General features: G+C 45.6%; 1 protein-coding gene across 1 annotated transcript in view; it reads right to left on the reverse strand.

The window, feature by feature from the left end:
* Window positions 1-434: 434 nt before the first annotated feature.
* GABRR2 (gamma-aminobutyric acid type A receptor subunit rho2) overlaps window positions 435-20570 on the reverse strand; it is a 45588-nt gene continuing 25452 nt past the window's right edge. The window contains exons 3-9 of the mRNA XM_055330518.1: window positions 12438-12505; window positions 10236-10459; window positions 9367-9449; window positions 9028-9168; window positions 4834-4986; window positions 3619-3815; window positions 435-746 (exon numbers count right to left, since the gene is read on the reverse strand). Coding sequence (XP_055186493.1) covers window positions 435-746; window positions 3619-3815; window positions 4834-4986; window positions 9028-9168; window positions 9367-9449; window positions 10236-10459; window positions 12438-12505 — 1178 coding nt within the window. The remainder of the gene's footprint in view (window positions 747-3618; window positions 3816-4833; window positions 4987-9027; window positions 9169-9366; window positions 9450-10235; window positions 10460-12437; window positions 12506-20570) is intronic.

Below are 20570 nucleotides of genomic sequence, written 5' to 3' on the forward strand. Positions count from 1 at the left end.
CCTGTCTGATAGGGGAGAAGCCCAGAAAGAGAAGTAGGCTGGAATATGGAACACATTTCCACAGCAGATCCATGGCTCCTTCCTCCCCAAGACCAAGTCCTTGGCCCTCTCCCCAGCAGTAGACTTGTCCTGCATGGAGATTCTAGGAGAGAAGTTTTTAAGCTGCCTTCACAAGGGTCTCATAGGAGACTGGAGGTGCTTTCCTAGACAGACCTAGGAGTAAAAGCACCAGCAAACAGAACGGATCTGTGGGGTCAGTGGGGGTTGGAGGGAGGCAGAAGAGCAGCAGTACTGCCATATGTAGAATGAGTGCAGGCTTAGAGAAGTTCTCTGAGAGACCTCTATTTGTTCATTTCCACAGGACCAGGCACAGAGTGGGTACTCAATATTTAATGAGTGGTTGAATGGATTGCAAAATCATGCAACCAGGACCCCTAGGAAAACACTGACCAATAAATTAAGTTGAAAAATATGTAGGAGGCAGGAAATATCAACCTGGAGTATTTGTCAATGGCGTGGGTGTTCTGGAAGATGCGAAGACCCATGTGGCCCCTCAGAAGCCCCTTCTTCCTGGAGGAGTTGGATTCATTGCTCAGAGCCAGGTGGACCACTATTTTGTCTTGTCTTTCTTCTTCTGTCAGAATATGGCTTCTTGGGTATCCAGCCAGACTGTTGGCCTCAGACTCACTGTAGCTTCCATCCAGCATCATGGTTCTCGAGTGAAGCATTCCACACATGCACGGGAACTGTGGGCAGCAAATGCAAGGAAGGTGTCAGGCATGTTTAGGGCTTGTGGAGAGGCAGAGGAGGTGCCTTGGGCCCAGAGCAAAGCCCCATGGCTACTCAGAACCACAGAAAGGCAGAACGAGAAGGATCTCCAGAGATCACTCAGTCCAGTGACTCTCTACATATTATAATTCTCTGAATATTAGAATCATCCAGGGAGCTCTTTAAAATGGCCACATCCAGGTTTTACTCTAATTGATGTGAAGCTCCCCAGGTGATTGTACCACCCAGCCAGGGTCCAGAATCACCGACTTAGTCTGTTGCAGAGGGAAAAACTAAGACCCAGTGAGGCTACACAATTTTCCTGAGATTACACAGCTAGTGTTGGAGTCAGGACTTTAACCCCCCACATTCTGGGGGCACCTGAGTAACTCAGTTGGTTAAGCATCTGACTCTTGATTTTGGCTCAGGTCATGATCTCAGGGTTGTTGGCTTGAGCCCTGCATTGGGCTTCACACTCAGCTCAGAGTCTGCTTGAGATTCTCTCTTCCTCTCCCTCTGCTCCTCCCCCTGCTCTCTTTCTCTCTCTCAAATAAATAAAATCTTTTAAAAATATATTTAAAAATAAATAAAATAAACACACACATTCTGATTCCAGTTGTGGGTCTCCAACTCTTTGTGCATGAATCAAAAGATGATTAAATAGGAGAGTATCCTTACTTTAAAGAGTTACATTTAAGCATAAAAGGTCATGGTACCTGCAATGCACTTTTAAATGGTTCAACTACATGGACAAAACTACATGTATATGGAGAAAGAGCTCACACAAAAATGCCAAAACATTAGCAATGTTGAGTGTAGGTGCAGAGTCTATGGATGTATATTATCCTATTTTTCAACTGTTTCTACAAGTATGAAAATGTTTATAAGAAATTGTAAGTTGGGGCAGCCCCAGTGGCACAGTGGTTTACCACTGCCTACAGCCCGGGGTGCAATCCTGGAGACCCAGGATCGAGTCCCACATTGGGATCCCTGTATGGAGCCTGCTTCTCCCTCTGCCTATGTCTCTGCCTCTCTCTCTGTGTGTGTCTTTCATGAATAAATAAGTAAAATCTTTAAAAAAAAAAAAAGAAATTATAAGTTGGAAGGAAGGAAATGGCTTCACTTCTCCCCATAATTTGAGTCAGCAAAGAGTGGGCTTCCAGCTGGCCCTGGTTAGTAATTCAAGGGCATGTACCTGTCAGGTGGAGGCATGTTATTTTTTTTGACAGCTCCATACAGGAAAGTTCATTGGATTATAAATCAAAAGTGTTTAAATCCAGAAGTCCATTTGACAATGACCAATGTGCAGATTTATTGAAAATTTGAATGAGTACTCAAATGCTAAAGTAAAAAAGGTTTGAATAGAACTTTAAAAATAAATTCTTAAACAGTCTAGCCTAAATATATATAATATATTTAAGTATAATCTGGGCATTGAAAAACTGTTTTTGAAAAGGCAACACATCATCTTTTCCTAAAATTTAAAGCTCCCTTATGTTAAATAGCTACCAGCCACCTAGATGTACATAAATGTGGGATTTTCATATCCCCTGATCTTTATACCTTCTAGGTGAATACCCATTTTGATTAGTACAATGATGACCAATGATTTAGCAACAAGTTGGCATTTTATTGTTTACTGTGATTAATAAGAGTCTGAATATGAATGGAATGGAGTCTCCCTCCCTGTCCAAAGGCCGACGCACATTGCCTGAATTTCCCATTTGTATTCTATCTCATAACTGACGTAGGTTACTACACTGCAGTACAGTGTAGACAGCATAGTATTTCCAATGAGTCTGAAGGCTAAAGTTGTATGTAGCTGAATTTCCACTGGGTCAGAGCACAGATAAATACAGGAGTTTTTAATTCTAGACCTTTCCCCTCATCTGGGCACAGGACCTGGAGGCACCTTCCCTAAACATGTTCGTAGTAATAGTGATACTTTATGTCTGCCTAGAACCCCACAGTTTCAAAACAACTTTTGCATACGTTATCTCATGTGACCCTTACAACAACCCTGGGAGGAGGGGAGGGGAGGATTCCTCTATACCTTTTTACAGATGAGGAAACAGAGGCCCAGGGTAAGTGGTGCCTAAGAACCCAAGTCTTTGGGATCCCTGGTGGCTCAGCAGTTTGGCGCCTGTCTTCAGCCCAGGGCATGATCCTGGAGTCCCAGGATAGAGTCCCACATCGGGCTCTTTGCATGGAGCCTGCTTCTCCCTCTGCCTTTCTGTGTCTCTCATGAATAAATAAAATATAAAAAAAAGAACCCAAGTCTTCCCAGTCCTGTTCCAAAGACTTTCTGATTCCTTTTTTTTTTTTTAAGATTTTTATTTATTTATTCATGAGACACACACACACACACAGAGAGAGAGAGGGGCAGAGACACAGACAGAGGGAGAAGCAGGTTCCATGCAGGGAACCTGACGTGGGACTTGATCCTGACACTCCAGGATCACGCCCTGGGCCTAAGGCAGGCGCTAAACCGCTGAGCCACCCAGGGATCCCCTCTTTTTTTTTTTTTTTTAAGATGTTATTTATTTATTTGAGAGAGTACAAGCAAGGGGGAGGGCAGAGAGAGAGAGGGAAGCAGATTCCCCACTGAGCAGGGAGCCCAACGTGCACCTTATCCCAGGACCCCAGGATCACGACCTGAGCCCAAGGCCAACGCTTAACCCACTGAGCCCCCCAGGCTCCGGACTCTCTGCTTTCTGGGATGCTTGGTGGTTGAAGCTAGAACCCCTTCTGGAATAGATCCTCCTCCTTTTGGGCAGCCCTGGCTCCCTGCCCTTCTCATGCAACCAGTAGCCTGGGCTGCGGGCGGGAGATGAGGGACTCTGGTCTCGCCTTGTCCCGCAGCTTCCGCTCCTTGCGCTCCTGCACGGTGGTCAGGTAGTTGACGGCCGCGTACTCCAGCACCGAGAGGAACACGAACACGAAGCTGACCCACAGGTAGATGTCCACCGCCTTGATGTAGGAGACGCGGGGCATGGAGGCGTTCACGCCCGTGATGATGGTGGACATGGTCAGCACCGTGGTGATACCTGCAACGTGCAGCCGGGGTTCAGCCACCGCGAGGGTGCAGAACGGCCCCCACATTTCACAGAGTCACCGTTTTGCATTCTTCCTCCGTGTGGGAAACCCACGGAGGGGCCCCCCCCCGGGCATGGAAACCTCCACGCGGCAGATCTGCTCCATGGGCAGCAGGCGGGTCCCTCCGGGCCAGCTCGCTGCTGGCCTCCTCTGCCTTGCAGCCCCCCATCCTCACCCGGGGGGCTGGGAGGGGGCTGGTGTCTGTGGTGTGGCTGGCCGCCTCCTCAGTGCTTCACCAAGGACCCGGTCAGATGTGGAATTTGCAACAGTGACCGGAGGACACCCCTAAAGGAAACTCCCCACCCCTGCAGGGAATGCCCTCCCTCCCTCTCCTCCCAACCACATGTATTAAGTCTCTGAACGCTGTGGAAATTCCTGGAAGCCTATCATGCTATCTTCTTCACTGTGCCTTGCTGGTAAAACCCTCACATTTCTTGGAGACCCGGCTGATTGTGGCCAAATTGACCATGATGAGCTGTACACGTTCCCCCTGTTCCCCCTGGAGCTTCTGGTCTGTGGAGGCGGAAAACCACAAGTCCAGGGAGTACAGCCCTCCCCCTCCCCCAAATCCCCTATTACCCCCCCTGCCTTCAGACTCCAAACAAGGAGGACACACAGAGTGTGTGTATTTACAGAGGGAGGTTTTGGTGTTTGTAGAATTGTCTTATTTATGAAAGTACTGAGCTCTAATCCTGCTGGTGGTGGAAGTCTATCCCCCAGACAGGCTTCATGTTTCTGAGATGATTCGAGCAAAGCTGATGTAGCTTTAGCTCCCTGTGGTTTTCCTAAAGTAGTGGAGGGAACAGCGTGGCATGTGAGTGGTGACGGCAACAAGTGGGAGGAACGTTTGCTCCCTTTGACTCTGACAGCCCATCAGTTAAGAACTCTGAATAATGGTTGTCCTTTTTCTCTTTATAGTGACCAGCTGAAACAATAACCACCCCACCGCACCTTATCACATGCTTTTACCCAGTGAAACTCTGGCGGGCACAGCTCTGCGGTCGATCCAGAAGGACACCCAGGACAGCATGACCATCAGGGTGGCAGGGAAGTAGGTTTGGAGGAGGAAGAAGAAGATGTGGCGTCGCAACGTGAAGTTAATGTACAGACGGTTGTACCAGCCTGGGGGACACAGGAAGAAACCGGGGAGGTTCAGCTGGAGAGGCGAAAACAAACCCCGTCCCCAGGAGCCCTTCTTCCCCCTCCCCCCCACACTGCTCTCATCTTCAGCAGAAAGTTAAAAGTTAATGATTAATAGACTTAATATAGTACATCTCCTATCTAAAATCTAAGCCCTCTCTCCTATAAATAAGTATCTTGCGAGTATCTAACACATGTACTGTTTTTTTTTTTAAGATTTTATTTTTATTTATTCATGGAAGATACAGAAAGAGAGGCAGAGACACAGGCAGAGGGAGAAGCAGGCTCCATGTAGGGAGCCCGACGTGGGACTCGATCCTGAGTCTCCAGGATCACATCCTGGGCTGAAGGCGGCGCTAAACCGCTGAGCCACCCAGGCTGCCCTACATGTACTGTTTTATTCAATATTACCTAACTTTTCTTCCCCTAACATTTTGGGAGAACGTAGAAAGAGATATCTAGGTTTAGTTGTTTGTTTTGTATTTGTTATTTGCAAACCAAAACCATATTTCCTGAGGACTCACTGCTCAGGAGGCCCAGAAGTGGGACTGGGTTCTATTTCATTGAGGCCAGGGCAGCCTGGGTGGCTCAGCGGTTTAGTGCCAACTTCAGCCCAGGCTGTGATCTTGGAGTTCCAGGATCAAGTCCCACATCAGGCTCCCTGCACGGAGCTTACTTTTCCCTCTGCCTATGTCTCTGGCTCTCTCTGTGTGTCTCTCATGAATAAATACATAAAATCTTTTTAAAAAATAGTATATATTTTGTTGAGGCCAGTACCACTGAGGCAGGAGCCAGCAGAGCCTGGGTCTTGCCACTGTTCTCTCTGTTGTAGATTGGTCAACTCAGTCAGTTTCCACATATATCATGAGATGGGTGGTTGTAAATAAGGACTAAAATGATAAGGTCTCAAATCCACAAGATCTATACCCAATCACTGGGATCAAAGATGGTGTCAAGGACAGTATAAATGTGAAAAAGTGGACTGAAACTGTGTGCACACACACACTCCACTCTCATCTCAGCCCTGCCTGGGATACTGGCTCAGTAGCTTACAATGGGACCCAGAAATCTGCTTGTCAAACACACTCCCCTGTGGATATGGATGCAGGAGGACCTCAGGCTGCTCCCAGGAAAATGCTGCGCAGGTAACAAAGGCTACCTGGCTGGTGTAAAAAGTTACTGTGGAGTCAGGTTAAGGAAGGGTTGGATCAATAGGGAAAGGCTCAAACAATAGGATGGGTCCAGACAAGCTTGACCCATGGTTCCTGTGTAGGTTCCTCTGTTGTTTGAATGAGCTAGCTACTTTTAGTGGACTGGATAAATAGAAAGTGATCTTCAGATGTGACAGAAATAACCTAATCCTTTTTTCATCCCACAACCTTTGTCCCGTCATGTCAGCTTTATCTTCCCTACGTAAATCGGCACCCATGAAGCAAATCACATTGTGCTTTAGGTTTGTACAGGGTCTTTCTGGAAGGGCTGAGCATTGCCTTAATTCTGTTAAGGTTTGTTCCACTATCCTTTCCTTCTAAGAAAATCAGGGAGGGTTGCCTTGGAAACACTAAGAGGGAACCAGGAGCTTCACAAATGTATACTCTGTGTTCCAAACAGAGCACTCGTGGGGAGCTCACAGCCCCTGTACCAAGCCACTTGTTGGCACGTAGTAAATAATGGGAGAGGAAGATGCATTTTAATCTGGACTCCAGAAAGGCTGGAATGGGGGACAAGACAAACAAACAAACTTCTATTTGAACACAGAAAACGTCTAATAGAAGTACACATAGTGACTAAGGCACGTTGGCCACTTACTAGCTGTGCAACTTTGATAGGCAAATTAACCCTTCTGAGTCTCAGTTTTCTCATCTGTAAATTGGGGATGATGATAATATCTACACCACGGGGTTGTTGGGTAGAAATTAGTTAATTCATATAAAGCACTCAAGACAGTGACACATAGTAAAAAGTTATATAGGACATTCTTAAAAATGGTTTTAGCAAGAGAGTGGATTTGAACTTGCCAAGAAGAGATGAGAAATTGTGTGGTAATACATACCAGAGGAAAAGAAAGGGAGGAATGAGGATGAGTCCTATGGGCAGAAAGGGAAGGCACCTTGGGCTGTCCAGACACTAACTCCACCTTCTCTGAGACTCAGGCTTTTTCAGTGATTGATGTTGGGGACAAAGGGGTGTGGGGGGGGCAGGTGAATGGGCAGATGGTGGCTATGTGGGGACAGACAGTAGCACAGAAGCTCCACATGTAAGGGCTGGGGTTTCTCAGCATATGGACAAGGGGTGATGAAGTGAAAAGTCCCTTAGAGTCCTGTAGCTACTGCAGAGCTGTCATGGGGGTGAACTGTGTCCCTCAGAAAGATATGTTGAAGTCCTAACTCCCAGTTTCTGTGAACATGGCCTTATTTAGAAATTGGGTCTTGCACATGGAATCGAGATGAGATGAGGTCATACTGGATTAGGGAGGGCCATAATCCAATGACTAATATCCTTACAGAAGAGGGAAATTTGGACACAGATCCACAGAAACAGCAGCATGTTAGGACACAGAGAGGGACATGGGGGGAATGCCACGTGACAACAGAGGATGGCACTGGAGCAATGCAGCACCCACCAGAAACTAGTAAGACACAAGGCAGAGTTCCTTCTAAAGCCTAAGGGAGGGCAGCCCCGGTGGTGCAGCAGTTTGGTGCCACCTGAAGCCTGGGGTGTGATCCTGGAGACCTGGGATCGAGTCCCACGTCGGGTTCCCTGCATGGAGCCTGCTTCTCCCTCTGCGTGTGTGTGTGTGTGTGTGTGTGTGTGTGTGTGTCTCATGAATAAATAAAATCTTTAAAAAAGAAAAAGAAAAAAGAAAGCCTAAGAGAGGAGCATGGCCCCCAGAACTGTGGGCAAATATATTCCTGTTGTTTCAGGGCCCCAGTTTAGATACTTTATTTTGACAGCCCTCAGAAGTGACTATAAGAGCTAAGTAATGGTGAAATTAGAGACAGATGGACAAGTGCAACCTCTCAAAACTTCAAACACAGCCCAGGGTCCGGGATGAGTTACACTAAACATTAAAAATAAGTCTAAAGTGCCTGGGTGACTCAGTCGGTTAGGTGTCCGACCTCTTTTTTTAAGATTTTATTTATTTATTCATGAGAGGCACAGAAAGAGAGAGGCAGAGGCATAAGCAGAGGGAGAAGCAGGCTCCATGCAGGGAGCCTGATGTGGGACTCGATCCCGGGACCCCAAGATCACGCCCTGAGCCAAAGGCAGACACTCAACTGCTGAGCCACCCAGGTGTCTCAAGTGTCCAACTCTTGCTTTCGGCTCAGGTCATGATCTCAGTATCATGAGATCAAGCCCCATGTTGGGCTCTGCACTGGGTATGGAGCCTACTTAAGACTCTCTCTCCCTCTCTGCCTCCCCTTCCCCCCACTTAAGTAACTAACTAAATAAATCAATAAATCTATAGATCTAAATATAGGTAATAGATACATTTCCTCGAAAAGCTATCATCCGTATCATTAAGTCAAACAAATCAGATAACAGCATAGCACGGAAAACATGACCCCACTTTACATAATTAAAGCAAGATGTTCACAAGGGTGTGTGCTAAACCGTTAGGAGTGGTTGCCTCTGGCCATCGGCTTTGAAAAGATGACAAAACTTTTTAAATTTCTAAGTGTTGCTTATGTTTTGTAGAACTATGCATTCCTTAGTAATACAGATTCATTCTCATTGGAAGGGGAAAAGTTTAAGGCTGGAGAAGTCTTTTTTTTTTAATTTTAAAAATTTATTTATTTATGATAGTCACAGAGAGAGAGAGAGAGGCAGAGACATAGGCAGAGGGAGAAGCAGGCTCCATGCACCGGGAACCCGATGTGGGATTCGATCCCGGGTCTCCAGGATCACGCCCTGAGCCAAAGGCAGGCGCCAAACCGCTGCGCCACCCAGGGATCCCAAGGCTGGAGAAGTCTAATGTATTTTCTCCCACATTTGCACCCGACCATGGCAAACATTAGCTACCAGTGCTGCTGTAGAAGGCCAGTCTGGAAGTGGTGTGAAATTTCTGAATCAGAAACTGGGACAAGGAGATCTTCTCATCAGTTTTCAAGGATTCGTCCCCATTCTTCCAATACAGCATCAGATCTTCATCTGTATATGCATCTTTGGAGAGAGGAAAATAAGTTAATTTGACTCCTTGGCTTCTGATGTGGCCGAAGCAACAGGGAAATCCTACACCAGCCTAGGAGTAAACAGGTCTTAACACTGGCAGGCAGTACTCAGCGTCACGGTTACTGAAGTGGCACAGAGATTGGAGAGGGAACAAGGCAGAGATTTGTCGTTAGGGACACTGATACTTACAGCTTTCCAGCTCCAAAGAGCAGGTCTGGGAGTCCAGGGGAAAGTGGCTGAAGTCCATGTTGCACATGGCAGTCACCGTAATCCTAGGCAACCCAAACAGGCATGTTGGCTCATGCAGTGAGTTCTTGGCTCATGTGCCTGCCCCGAGTAAGAAGAACACCAACGACCAAGAGCAAATGCTTTCTCACGTCTAATTCAGAAGCTTGGAAACCCTGGTCCCTAAGTTGCAGGACCCTAACTTTCAAGTTCTGTCTTCTGCAGGACATGTCATCAGCGCTCTGCTGGGCCCCAGCTACTGTCAAGAGCCCATTCCTGCACTCTGCTCTGCGCCTGTGAGCAACCTCCCCCCAAGATGCCTGGGTGGCCACACCTCCCTACCCCACACCACCCCGCCCACACCTCCCTACCCCACACCACACCAAGGCTATTAGCATCAAATTCTGGTGAACCCTACAAGCAGGCCAAGAAGATGTGGAATAAGCCTGTGCAATCACTCATTGGCCCAGAAGCCAATCTGGAATAACACTCAATAAACAGTAGGTCTTGTTGTCTTTTTAAATCTTTATTATCAATAAACTAGAATGATAGGCTCTCAGGGGTGGAAGGCACGTAGAATGTCATTGACTCTCAACTCACTCAGGTCTAACAAGTCTCCTAACCTGAGCTTAAGATTGCCGATGACTGGGAAGTCACTGGCTACTAGGGTGACCATTTCATCTTCAGAGACTTCTAAGAGCTATCAGAAGGCTCATCGCATCCATATAGCCCTCAGGCCCAACCACAATGATAAACTCTTCAGGGCCAAAGAGACTGACCATACGTATTAGAATGGCATTGGACAAAGAGCCAGTGACCCCATGGACAGTTACCTCATGCTGTATAGCACGTGCCCATCCGGAAACACCCTCAGCATGATGTTATCAGTGGTGGTGTCATGAGTGAATGACCTTTTGGAGTGAACAAAGAAGACGTCGGGGACCCAGATCTTCTTTACCAGCCGACCATCGAAGGTCATGCTCTTGTTACTCGTGCTGGGAAAGGCCAGCCTCTCATCCTTCCAGTAATGCCGCAGGTACAGGGTCATGGTGAAGTCCTGTGGGAGCCCCAGGTGACACCAAACACAAGTGCTTAGAAAGCTTCCTTTCTGGTGGCTCTACCGGTTAAGCATCCGACTCTTGATTGCAGCTCAGGTCATGATCTCAGGATCGTGAATCGAGCCCCACATCAGGGTCCGTGCTGGGCATGGGGGCCTGCTTGGGATTCTCTCTCTCCTTCTCCCTCTGCCCCTCCCACCCAGCTCTTGCCCATGCGTGCTCTCTCTCTCTCTTTCTCTCTCTCTCTCAGTCTCCAAAATAAATAAATAGGGACGCCTGGGTGGCTCAGTGGTTGAGCATCTGCCTTCGGCTCAGGGAGTGATCCTGGGGTCCTAGGATCCAGTCCCGTATCAGGCTCCCTGTGGGGAGCTTGCTTCTCCCTCTGCCTAGGTCTCTGCCTCTCTCTCTCTGTCTCTCAGGAATAAATAAATAAATAAATAAATAAATAAATAAATAAATAAATCTTTAATTTAAAAAAAAAAGCTTCCTTTCCTACAATCAACCCATCATTAACCCACGTAACGGACACCTCAGGCTCAGCCTCCAGTGACAGGGCTGCAGCACCTACAGGAGGGTGGCCGCTGCCGCAGGGGTGCTGCTACAATAGGAAAGGGCCTGGCGCATTGTTGCTGCGCATCGTGAGGTGGGAGCCTGGGACGGGGAGCAGCCCATCCTTCAGGCTTTGAGGATGAAACCTACAGGGGTGAGGCAGCCAGCAAGGGGGCCAGCAGGGCAGGATTTCCCAGGAGTCCTGCTCTCTCCCCTAGACTCAGGCACACAGTGCTCCTTTCCTGTTGGCCAAGCATGCAGTTTCAGGTTGGTGGATGCTGGGAGAAACCTGCACGGTCAAGTGTCCTATTTAAAAGAGTTTCTGTCATTGATCTTGGAGAATCTTTGTGGGCAGAATTGTGCCCTGCGTGCCATTGAATCCCCAGGCCCTACTTGGCAAGGCACACAGTGGGTGCTCAATAAATATTTGCAGGATAGAAAAATGCGGGGTGGGGGTGGGAATGAATGGATGAAGGTATGTGCAGCTGCAGATCCACTATCATTTCAGCCTGAAAGTACTTTCTGTTAAACAGTGTCTCCTCGCCTGCAGGGCTGCTGCCTTAAACCAAGAGCCTGGCACCCCCGCCACAGCGGAAGATGCAAGTGCTAAGTTACAAGTGCAGATAAGTCAATAAGGGCCCCAAGCATCCCCCTCGGGAGCGAGGATGGAAAGATGCCTGGTGACAGTGGTCTCAGAGCATAGTGCCCACTTCTGCTTTACCAGCACACCTAGAACTGACTGTCCTGCAGGCTCAGTGGGGAGGGGAGCACCCCCACCCTCCCCCTCTCCATCCCCACCCCTTCCTCAGTTTGTGCTCTACTGTTTTATTTTGTGTTTATAAACCTCCTGTTTCTTCTGCCTCAAGGGGCCCTTGCCCCACTCTTGCTCTGGCCCTCCCCACGATGTCTCCTTCTTATCTATCCTTCAGGTCTCAATTGAAACAAGGCGTCTTTAAGAGCCTTCCCTTACTGCCTGACCTTGGTGGACACTGCCAAGGAAGGCGTAGGGAAGCAATGCTCAGGTGGGCATTAGCAAGCAGAGAACTGCAGAATTTCTGTCTGAAAATGACCCCCGCCTGTGCTCCTCCAAGTGTGGTTCATCTCCCCAGTCCCATCACCTGAGGAGTGTGTTCAAAGTGTAAGGTGCCGGGCCTCACTCCCAGAGACTGGTCCAGGACGTCTCCGGTGGGGCCCAGGAATCTCCTTGTAACCAACTCCCCCAGTTACTTTTACCCATCAGGTTGAGAACCCCTGCTTCAGGTTTCACTGCACCTGAGCCAACTTCCAAGTCCTAGTTTTACCCCCTGCTGCCCTGGCTCTGCCCACCAGGCATAGCCTGCACCTGCGCAGCCACCCCAGCCACAGGCTCTCACAGACCCTTAACCTCAGGACCCTGGATTTGAAGCCCCCGCCAAGGGCGCTGCGCACCATGTCCACCTCCGAGATGCTGTCCAGGCTCTCCACCTGCACGTCCACGCCCACCGGGATAGCAGGGCCTGCAGAAGAGCAAAGACAGCTGAGGAAGGCACATTCCTATCTACCAATGGGTCCGCAGCCACACACCCCTCCTGGGGATAGCCTGACCAGAGCAGAGTGAAGCAGGGGTTCCAATTCTATGAGGGCTTTCTTGCTACATCCTGACATGATGAGTGCCTGAGCTTTCTTCCTGAGGGCGGAGATCGTGTCTGACTTATGTGTCTTTCCTGGACCAAGGTGAATGTTTAATCCATGCTTGTGGGATGAATCGATGAGCTGGATTACTTTCTACATCCCAGGGCTATCACTCTAGGGTAGAGGGAATAATGTTCTATGTGTGTGTGTGTGTGTGTGTGTGTGTGTGTGTGTGTTTTTAAAGATTTTATTTATTTATTCATGAGAGAGAGAGAGAGGCAGAGACACAGGCAGAAGGAGAAGCAGGCTCCATGCAGGGAGCCCTATGTGGGACTTGATTCCAGGACCACAGGATCACGCCCTGAGTTGAAGACAGGCACTCAACTGCTGAGCCACCCAGGCATCCCATGTTCTAGTGTTTGAATAGCGACCCTAGTTAATTGTCCTCTTATAAAGGGCAGATGAGGCCTAAGAACCTCAGATCCAGGCTTGGGACACCAGCCTGCCCAGGGCCAGATTCATTTGGTCACTCAACCTACACCTATAGAGTAACAGATAACTGGGATCCTGCCCTCTAGAAGCCTCACAGTCTCGTGTGAGATAAGATCTCTCTGCAGATAGATCACAGCCAAAGCAATTTACACATTCAATACAATCCCTATTGAAATACCATGGACTTTTTTTAGAGAGTTGGAACAAATAATCATAAGATTTGTGTGGAATCAGAAAAGACCCAAATAGCCAGGAGAATATTGAAAAGGAAAACCAGAGCTGGGGACATCACAATGCCAGATTTCAAGTTGTACTATGAAGATGTGATCATCAAGACAGTGTGGTACTGGCACAAAAACAGTCACATAGATCAATGGAACAGAATAGGGAATTCAGAAATGGGCCCTCAACTCTACGGTCAGCTAATATTTGACAGAGCAGGAAAGACTAACCACTGGAAAAAGGACAGTCTCTTCAATAATTGGTGCTGGGAAAATTGGACAGCCACGTGCAGAAGAATGAAACTAGACCATTCTCTTACACCATACACAAAGATAAACTCAAAATGGATGAAAAATCTAAATGTGACAAGAATCCACCAAAATCCTAGAGGAGAACACAGGCAACACCTGTTTTGAACTTGGCCACAGCAACTTCTTGCAAGATACATCTATGAAGGCAAGGGAAACAAAAGCAAAAATGAATTATTGGGACTTCATCAAGATAAAAAGCTTCTGCACAGCAAAAGATACAGTCAACAAAACTAAAAGACAACCTACAGAATGGGAGAAGATATTTGCAAATGACCTATCAGATAAAGGGCTAGTTTCCAAGATCTATAAAGAACTTATTAAACTCAACACCCAAGAAACAAACAATCCAATCATGAAATGGGCAAAAGACATGAACAGAAATCTCACAGAGGAAGACATAGACATGGCCAAGAAGCACGTGAGAAAATGCTCTGCATCACTGGCCTTCAGGGAAATACAAATGAAAACCACAATGAGATACCACCTCACACCAGTGAGAATGGGGAAAATTAACAAGACAGGAAACAATAAATGTTGGAGAGGATGTGGAGAAAGGGGAACCCTCTTGCACTGTTGGTGGGAATGTGAACTGGTGCAGCCACTCTGGAAAACTGTGTGGAGGTTTCTCAAAGACTTAAAAATAGATCTGCCCTACAACCCAGCAATTGCACCGTTAGGGATTTACCCCAAAGATACAGATGCAGTGAAACGCTGGGACACCTGCACCCCGATGTTTCTAGCAGCCATGTCCACAATAGCCAAACTGTGGAAGGAGCCTCGGTGTCCATCGAAAGATGAATGGATAAAAGAAGTGGTTTATGTATACAATGGAATATTACTCAGCCATTAGAAATGACGAATACCCACCATTTGCTTCAACATGGATGGAACTTAGGGTATTATGCTGAGTGAAGTAAGTCAATCGGAGAAGGACAAACATTATATGGTCTCATTCATTTGGGAAATATAAAAAATAGTTAAAGGGATTATAGGGGAAAGGAGAGAAAATGAGTGGGAAAAGTCAGAGAGGGTAACAAAACATGAGAGACACCTAACTGGGAAACGAACAAGGGGTAGTAGAAGGGGAGGTGGGCGGGGGGTTGGGGTGACTGGGTGATGGGCACTGAGGGGGGCACTTGACGGGATGAGCACTGGGTGTTATACTATATGTTGGCAAATAAAACTCCAATAAAAAATATACAAAAAAATAAAAAAAGATCACAACCAAAGACAATACTACACAAGATTTTTAAATCCTTTCAGGACATGTCAGAAGAAAAGTAGAAGAGTACATAGCACAGGAGTTTGACACTCAAGTCCATCTGGCTCATGGCAAAATTTCCAAAACCAGGTTTAGCTGTGGATTTATCTGTGGCTATTGTTCTATTTCTTGGGCTGGTTGATGGTTACATTCACTTTGTGATAACTTAACGGGCTGTCCGCTCAAATTTGTGTACTTTCTATATGTATGTTATACTTCCATAGAATATTTTAATATTTTTTAGATTTTAATATATATTTTAAATTTATTTAGTCATCAGAGAGAGAGAGAGAGAGAGAAGCAGAAACATAGGCAGAGGGAGAAGCTAGCTCCCCGAGGGGAGCCCGATGAGGGACTCGATCCCGGATTCCAGGATCACGCCCTGAGTCAAAGGAAGATGCTCAACCACTGAGCCACCCAGGCGTCCCTAGGTTTTTAAACCTAAAATAGGGAAAATGAAAATCAAAAATGTGTTTGTCAAGCATATTAACAAATGCTATTATACTCACAGACAAAAAAAAAGTGTATATATATATATATATATATATATATATATATATATATATACCTCTGAGAGTCAAGTGGGAGCTGAGCTAGGTTTCCTGGGGAGAGGGTATTGTCTAGAGGCCAGCCCTGCTGCTCCTAGAACCTCTGAGTGCAGGGAGTACAGGACCAGGGCATGCTGACCCACTGTGGTCTGAGCAAGAAGAACCTTAGAGTGGCCAAGGGAGCCTGGGTCTTAGTGGTGAGAAGTTCTGGAAGGCACCAAGACTTTGGTCATGGGCAGGGAAAGAGGATCAGAGACACTGACATGGAGTGGGAACCAGAAGGCTCAATCCTCAGTTCCAGCCCAAACTGGGGAGCAAGGGTTCCTCATGGAGGTGGCCCATGGCATTGGATGGACTCACCAACTTCCCCCCAAAACTCCCCTGTACACCTGCTAATATAATACTTACAATCTCACCATTAAAGATTCATTTTTTGACTGAGCCCAATAGAATGGAAGCATTTTATTTATTACTAGTGGGAGGTAATGGATATTTTCTGTGTTCTTAACCATGTTAGCAAATGAGTACAATGCTTTACTTTTTAGTTTTAGTTTTTCCCTCTCAAATAAATCAGAGTGTAAGCTGATCTTTTTATTTTCCCATAGTTTTCAATTGATGCTTAGCTTAGGTCAGGGCCCATGAGAAGTCTCTGCTCTGACAGCTGTGTTCATTCCTTATCTCAGGCTGCAGGGGTGCTTTGAAAGCGCCAGAAGTGGAATGTTCAGTGTGGGAGGAGGCCCCCTCCTGAGGGCTGACTGGGCTGCCTTTCTTCCCCAGGGAGCTTGCATCACGAGGGGGTTCTGCAGGCAGCCTGGCCAGGGTCCTCTCCTGGCCCCCACTCCCCTGCGCAGGGCTACATGCTCCCAGCATAGCCATCAGGGAGGTGGGGCTGAGTTTCCTCATCCTCTGGACCCTAAGCCAGAGATATTAAAATGATTCAGCGTCTAGGCTGTTAACTGGGGTAGCCCTGCCTCTCATGGAGGTTTGCTGTACTTGCTCCCTCACTTTCTTTCTCTCTCTAAAGTGCCACGCTATCTGCTACACCCAGTTCTTCCAGGAGCCAAATGGAAGAAACAATATGCCATCAACCTCTTTGGACCTCCCTCCTAGTGGCCCGGTTTTCAGATAATGGGCCCAGTGTTTGAATAGGAGCTGGTTTTGGCAAAGGACGCATTCAAGATAAAGCATATCAGCTTGCTTGGAATCTGGAATGGTGTCTCTCTGTTCTCAGGGCCTGCCCTGCTCTCCACAGCTCCAGCTGCCCTTCGCAGAGAAATTTGATAATACCTGTAAGGGTGGCGTCAGTGCTCTGGAAGGTAGTGCTCACGTGGGAGTGCAGGTCAAGTTCTCAGGAGATCTGGATTGTTGGAGGTAAACAGTCTGGGTGTTCAGGAGGCTCTAAAGCTGCATTCCGTGGGACTCACCTCAACTTTGTACAGAAGCAACAACCTGTTCTCCTTAGTCTGAGTGCAATGGAGTTGATCTCTGTCCTTGACCTGCCCACTGCCCAGGGCGAATGCTTCCAGCCTCTCCTGAACTCTATTTTGTGGCCCTTCTTGACCTGATTTTGGGAGAAAGTCTTCCAAAGTACTGGTCTTTCTCCTCCTTCCTTGAACAATTTTATGTTTTGAGTGGGACTGGGTTCCATAGGGTGTTAGAAAGAAAACGGTCTCATTAAACTAAGTAGGCATTTCTGCCTTGGCCTCGTCACACTGCTGTGGTTTTCCTGCTTTGAGAGAGGGATCTGGTAAACCAAATAGAAGTCACTGGTGGAATTTCAGGCAGTATAGCCAAATGAGGTGACAAATTCAAGGCAGGATATGGAGATACATGTGTAGCCAAGGATTTTCTTGGTTCCTAGCCTTTCTATCGTTATTTGTCCTCACATGGTCCTAAAAAGCACACATGAGGAATTTATCCATTTTTGAAGTTGAGATATCCCACTTCTTCCTCACTGACTCCAAGAATGAAAGTGAGACAGAATTTTCAGAGAAACTAAAACAGAGAATTGGACATGTGTCCTGCCCTAAATGAAGATATTTCTCAAGTTGAAGGAATGTGATCCCAGAGGGAAAGCTGGAGATGCAAGAATGAAGAGAGAAAACAAAAATGGAAAACGTACACATAATTGTAAGTAAACATTGGCTATATAAAACAATATTAATAATATACTGGGGAGATGAGAAAACGAAACAGAAATCCAAGCAAGAATAGCATTTGAATGAGGAGGGATATAAATAGAGTGAAAGTGTTGTGAGGTCTTCACACTGTCTGAGAGAGAAATAAAAGTAGCTAATTAACATACTAGTCTGATAAGCCAAGAGTTCATGCTGTTTTCTGGGGAGCCACTGAAAAATAGCAAGAGTACATATGTTCAAAACTAAAATAGGAAACCCTAAATAAGAATAACCAAAAGTAGCCAATCCATAAGAAAACAAGTAAGGAAAGAGAAAAAGAAAGAACATAGAATTGGTTAGACAACAAAAAAGAAACAGTAAGTAGGATGACAGATTTATTTATTTATTTATTTAGATGACAGATTTAATTTATTTTTTATTTTTTATTTTTATTTATTTATGATAGTCACACACACAGAGAGAGAGGCAGAGACACAGGCAGAGGGAGAAGCAGGCTCCATGCACCAGGAGCCCGACGCGGGACTCGAGGATCTCCAGGATCGGTCTCCAGGATCGCGCCCTGGGCCAAAGGCAGGCGCCAAACCGCTGCGCCACCCAGGGATCCCTAGATGACAGATTTAAAACCACATTTGGATCTACTTCTCCTGGGAGAATTTGCTAACTCAGGAAGGCAACTGAGAAGCTGAAGGATGCTTTTGATGGTTTTGGGAAGCCTCAGGTCTTGGATTAGACACCAGGGCCCACCAAGTGGTCTAGCTCCAGCTTAGGATCCCTAAGAGCATATCCTAGCAGTGAAGGTACCATGTGCAGCTCAGCTTCAAACCAGATCAGTCCCTACAAGTGGGTTAAAGTTATCTGGAGTGGTAGTGGCCTCAGGCAGCCCCAGGTATTAGTGCTACCAGGTACCTGGTAGAAATAAATGGAAACAAACAGAAATCCTCTCTGGAGAAAGATAACATCATCCGAGGTCTCCATTTATTTCTATTAAAAATATTGTAAATATAATATATAGTTCATAATAAAAAAAATAGCCAGGCACACAAGAAAGTAAGACATACAATAACCATCAGAAAAAATAGAAAATAGGAGCAAGGGGCTTTCGATATTGAAATAGCATAAACTTTAAAATATCTTTGTGTACTAAGTGCAAAGAGATTAAAAAATTAAGCTTGAGAATTTCTGCATAAAACTCTAAACTATAAAAACAGAATCGGGCCCCTGGGTAGCAGTCAGTTAAGTGGCCACTCTTGGTTTCTGCTCATGTCATGCATTCAGGGTTATGAGATCAAGCTCCACATGAGACTGATGCTCAGTGCAGAGTCTGCTTAGGTTTCTCTCTCTCTCTCCCTCAGTCCCTACCCCCCAACTCTCTCTCTCTCTTCCTCTCAAATAAATAAAAAATAAATCCTAAAAATAGAATCAATCAAATAATTTTCCACATTAACAGAAAAGCCTTTACTAAAATTAGTGTCCATTTATGATTTTTTTAAAGCGCACAAGAATAGAAGGGAACTTCCTTAATTTGAAAAATGATAGCTACCAAAAAATAGCTACAGTAAATACCATATTTATTTTTAAGAATTTTATTTATTTATTTATTTATTTATTTATTTATTTATTTATTTGAGAGAGAACATGAGTGGGGGTGGGAAGCAGAGCAAGAGAGACAAGCAGACTCTGCGCTGAGTGCAGAGTCCAACACAGGGCTCAGTCTTGCCACCAAGAGATCATGACCTGAGCCAAAATCAAGAGTTGGACACCTAACCAACTGAACCAACTGAACCGCCCAAGTAAATACCATATTTAATGGTAAAGTGCTGAAAGATTTCCTTTAATATTAAGAATGCCTGTAAATGTCACTTCTATTCAATATTGTTTTGAAAGGACTAGATAGTACAATAAGGAAAGAAATGAGAAAAACTTATGACAACTGGAAAAAAGAAACAAAATTACTATTATTTGTATAAGATTGGGTATATAATTTTTTAATTTGCAGATAAACTATTAGAATTAATTAGAGATTTTAATAAAGATGTTGAATACAGAGTCAGGATACAAAAGTCAAAGTTACAAAAGGAAATTTTTTCCAAAATGTCTTTAATGATAGCATCAAAAAGACCTAGGAGGGGGGCCTGGGTGACTCAGTTGGTTAAGCATCTGCCTTTGGTTCAGGTCATGATCCCAGGGCTTTGGATGGCGCCCCACATCTGGCTCCCCACTCAGCAAGGCAAGGGTCTGCTTCTCCCTCTTCCCCTGCCCCTTCCCCAGCTTGTGCATGTTCTCTTTCTCTCTCACTCTCTCTCTCCCAAATAAATAAATAAATAAAATCTTTAAAAAAAAAAAACCCTAAGAATAAGTACCTAAAATAAATCTAACAAAATATATGGATGTTCTCTATGAAGTAAACTATGAAATATTATTGAAAGAAATTAAAGACCTAAATAAATTGGAAAATAAATCATGTTCCTGTATTGGAAGCTTCAACATTATGAAAATATTAGTGATCCTATATTGATAGATAGACTCAATGCAATTCTAATCAAGATCTCATTAAGTTTTCTTATGGAACTTGAAAAAATGATTATCAGGAAATTCAAAGCAGTGAATTTTGAAGAAAAACAGTGTGAGGAGATGTGCTGTACCAGATATCAAGATTTATTATAGAACTACAGTAAACAAGAAGTGAAGGACTAGCATAAAAATGAACAAACTGACAAATGGAACAGAGTAGAAAGTAACAGAAACAGACACACACACTTAAGGACATTGACTTATTATAAAGATATCACTATAGATCATTGGAGAAGGAATAGTATCTTTAATAATCAATGTTAGGACAATTGGTGATACATATGCAAATCACACAATATGCAAAGTAACTCCAAGTGGATTATAGATCCAAATGTGAAAAGTAAAACAATATGCTCCAGATGTTAATAGAGGGGAAGGCATTCTTACCTCAGGGGAGCAATATCAGG

Source organism: Nyctereutes procyonoides, unplaced genomic scaffold, assembly GCF_905146905.1.
Source record: "Nyctereutes procyonoides isolate TBG_1078 unplaced genomic scaffold, NYPRO_anot_genome, whole genome shotgun sequence".
Taxonomy (NCBI): domain Eukaryota; kingdom Metazoa; phylum Chordata; class Mammalia; order Carnivora; family Canidae; genus Nyctereutes; species Nyctereutes procyonoides.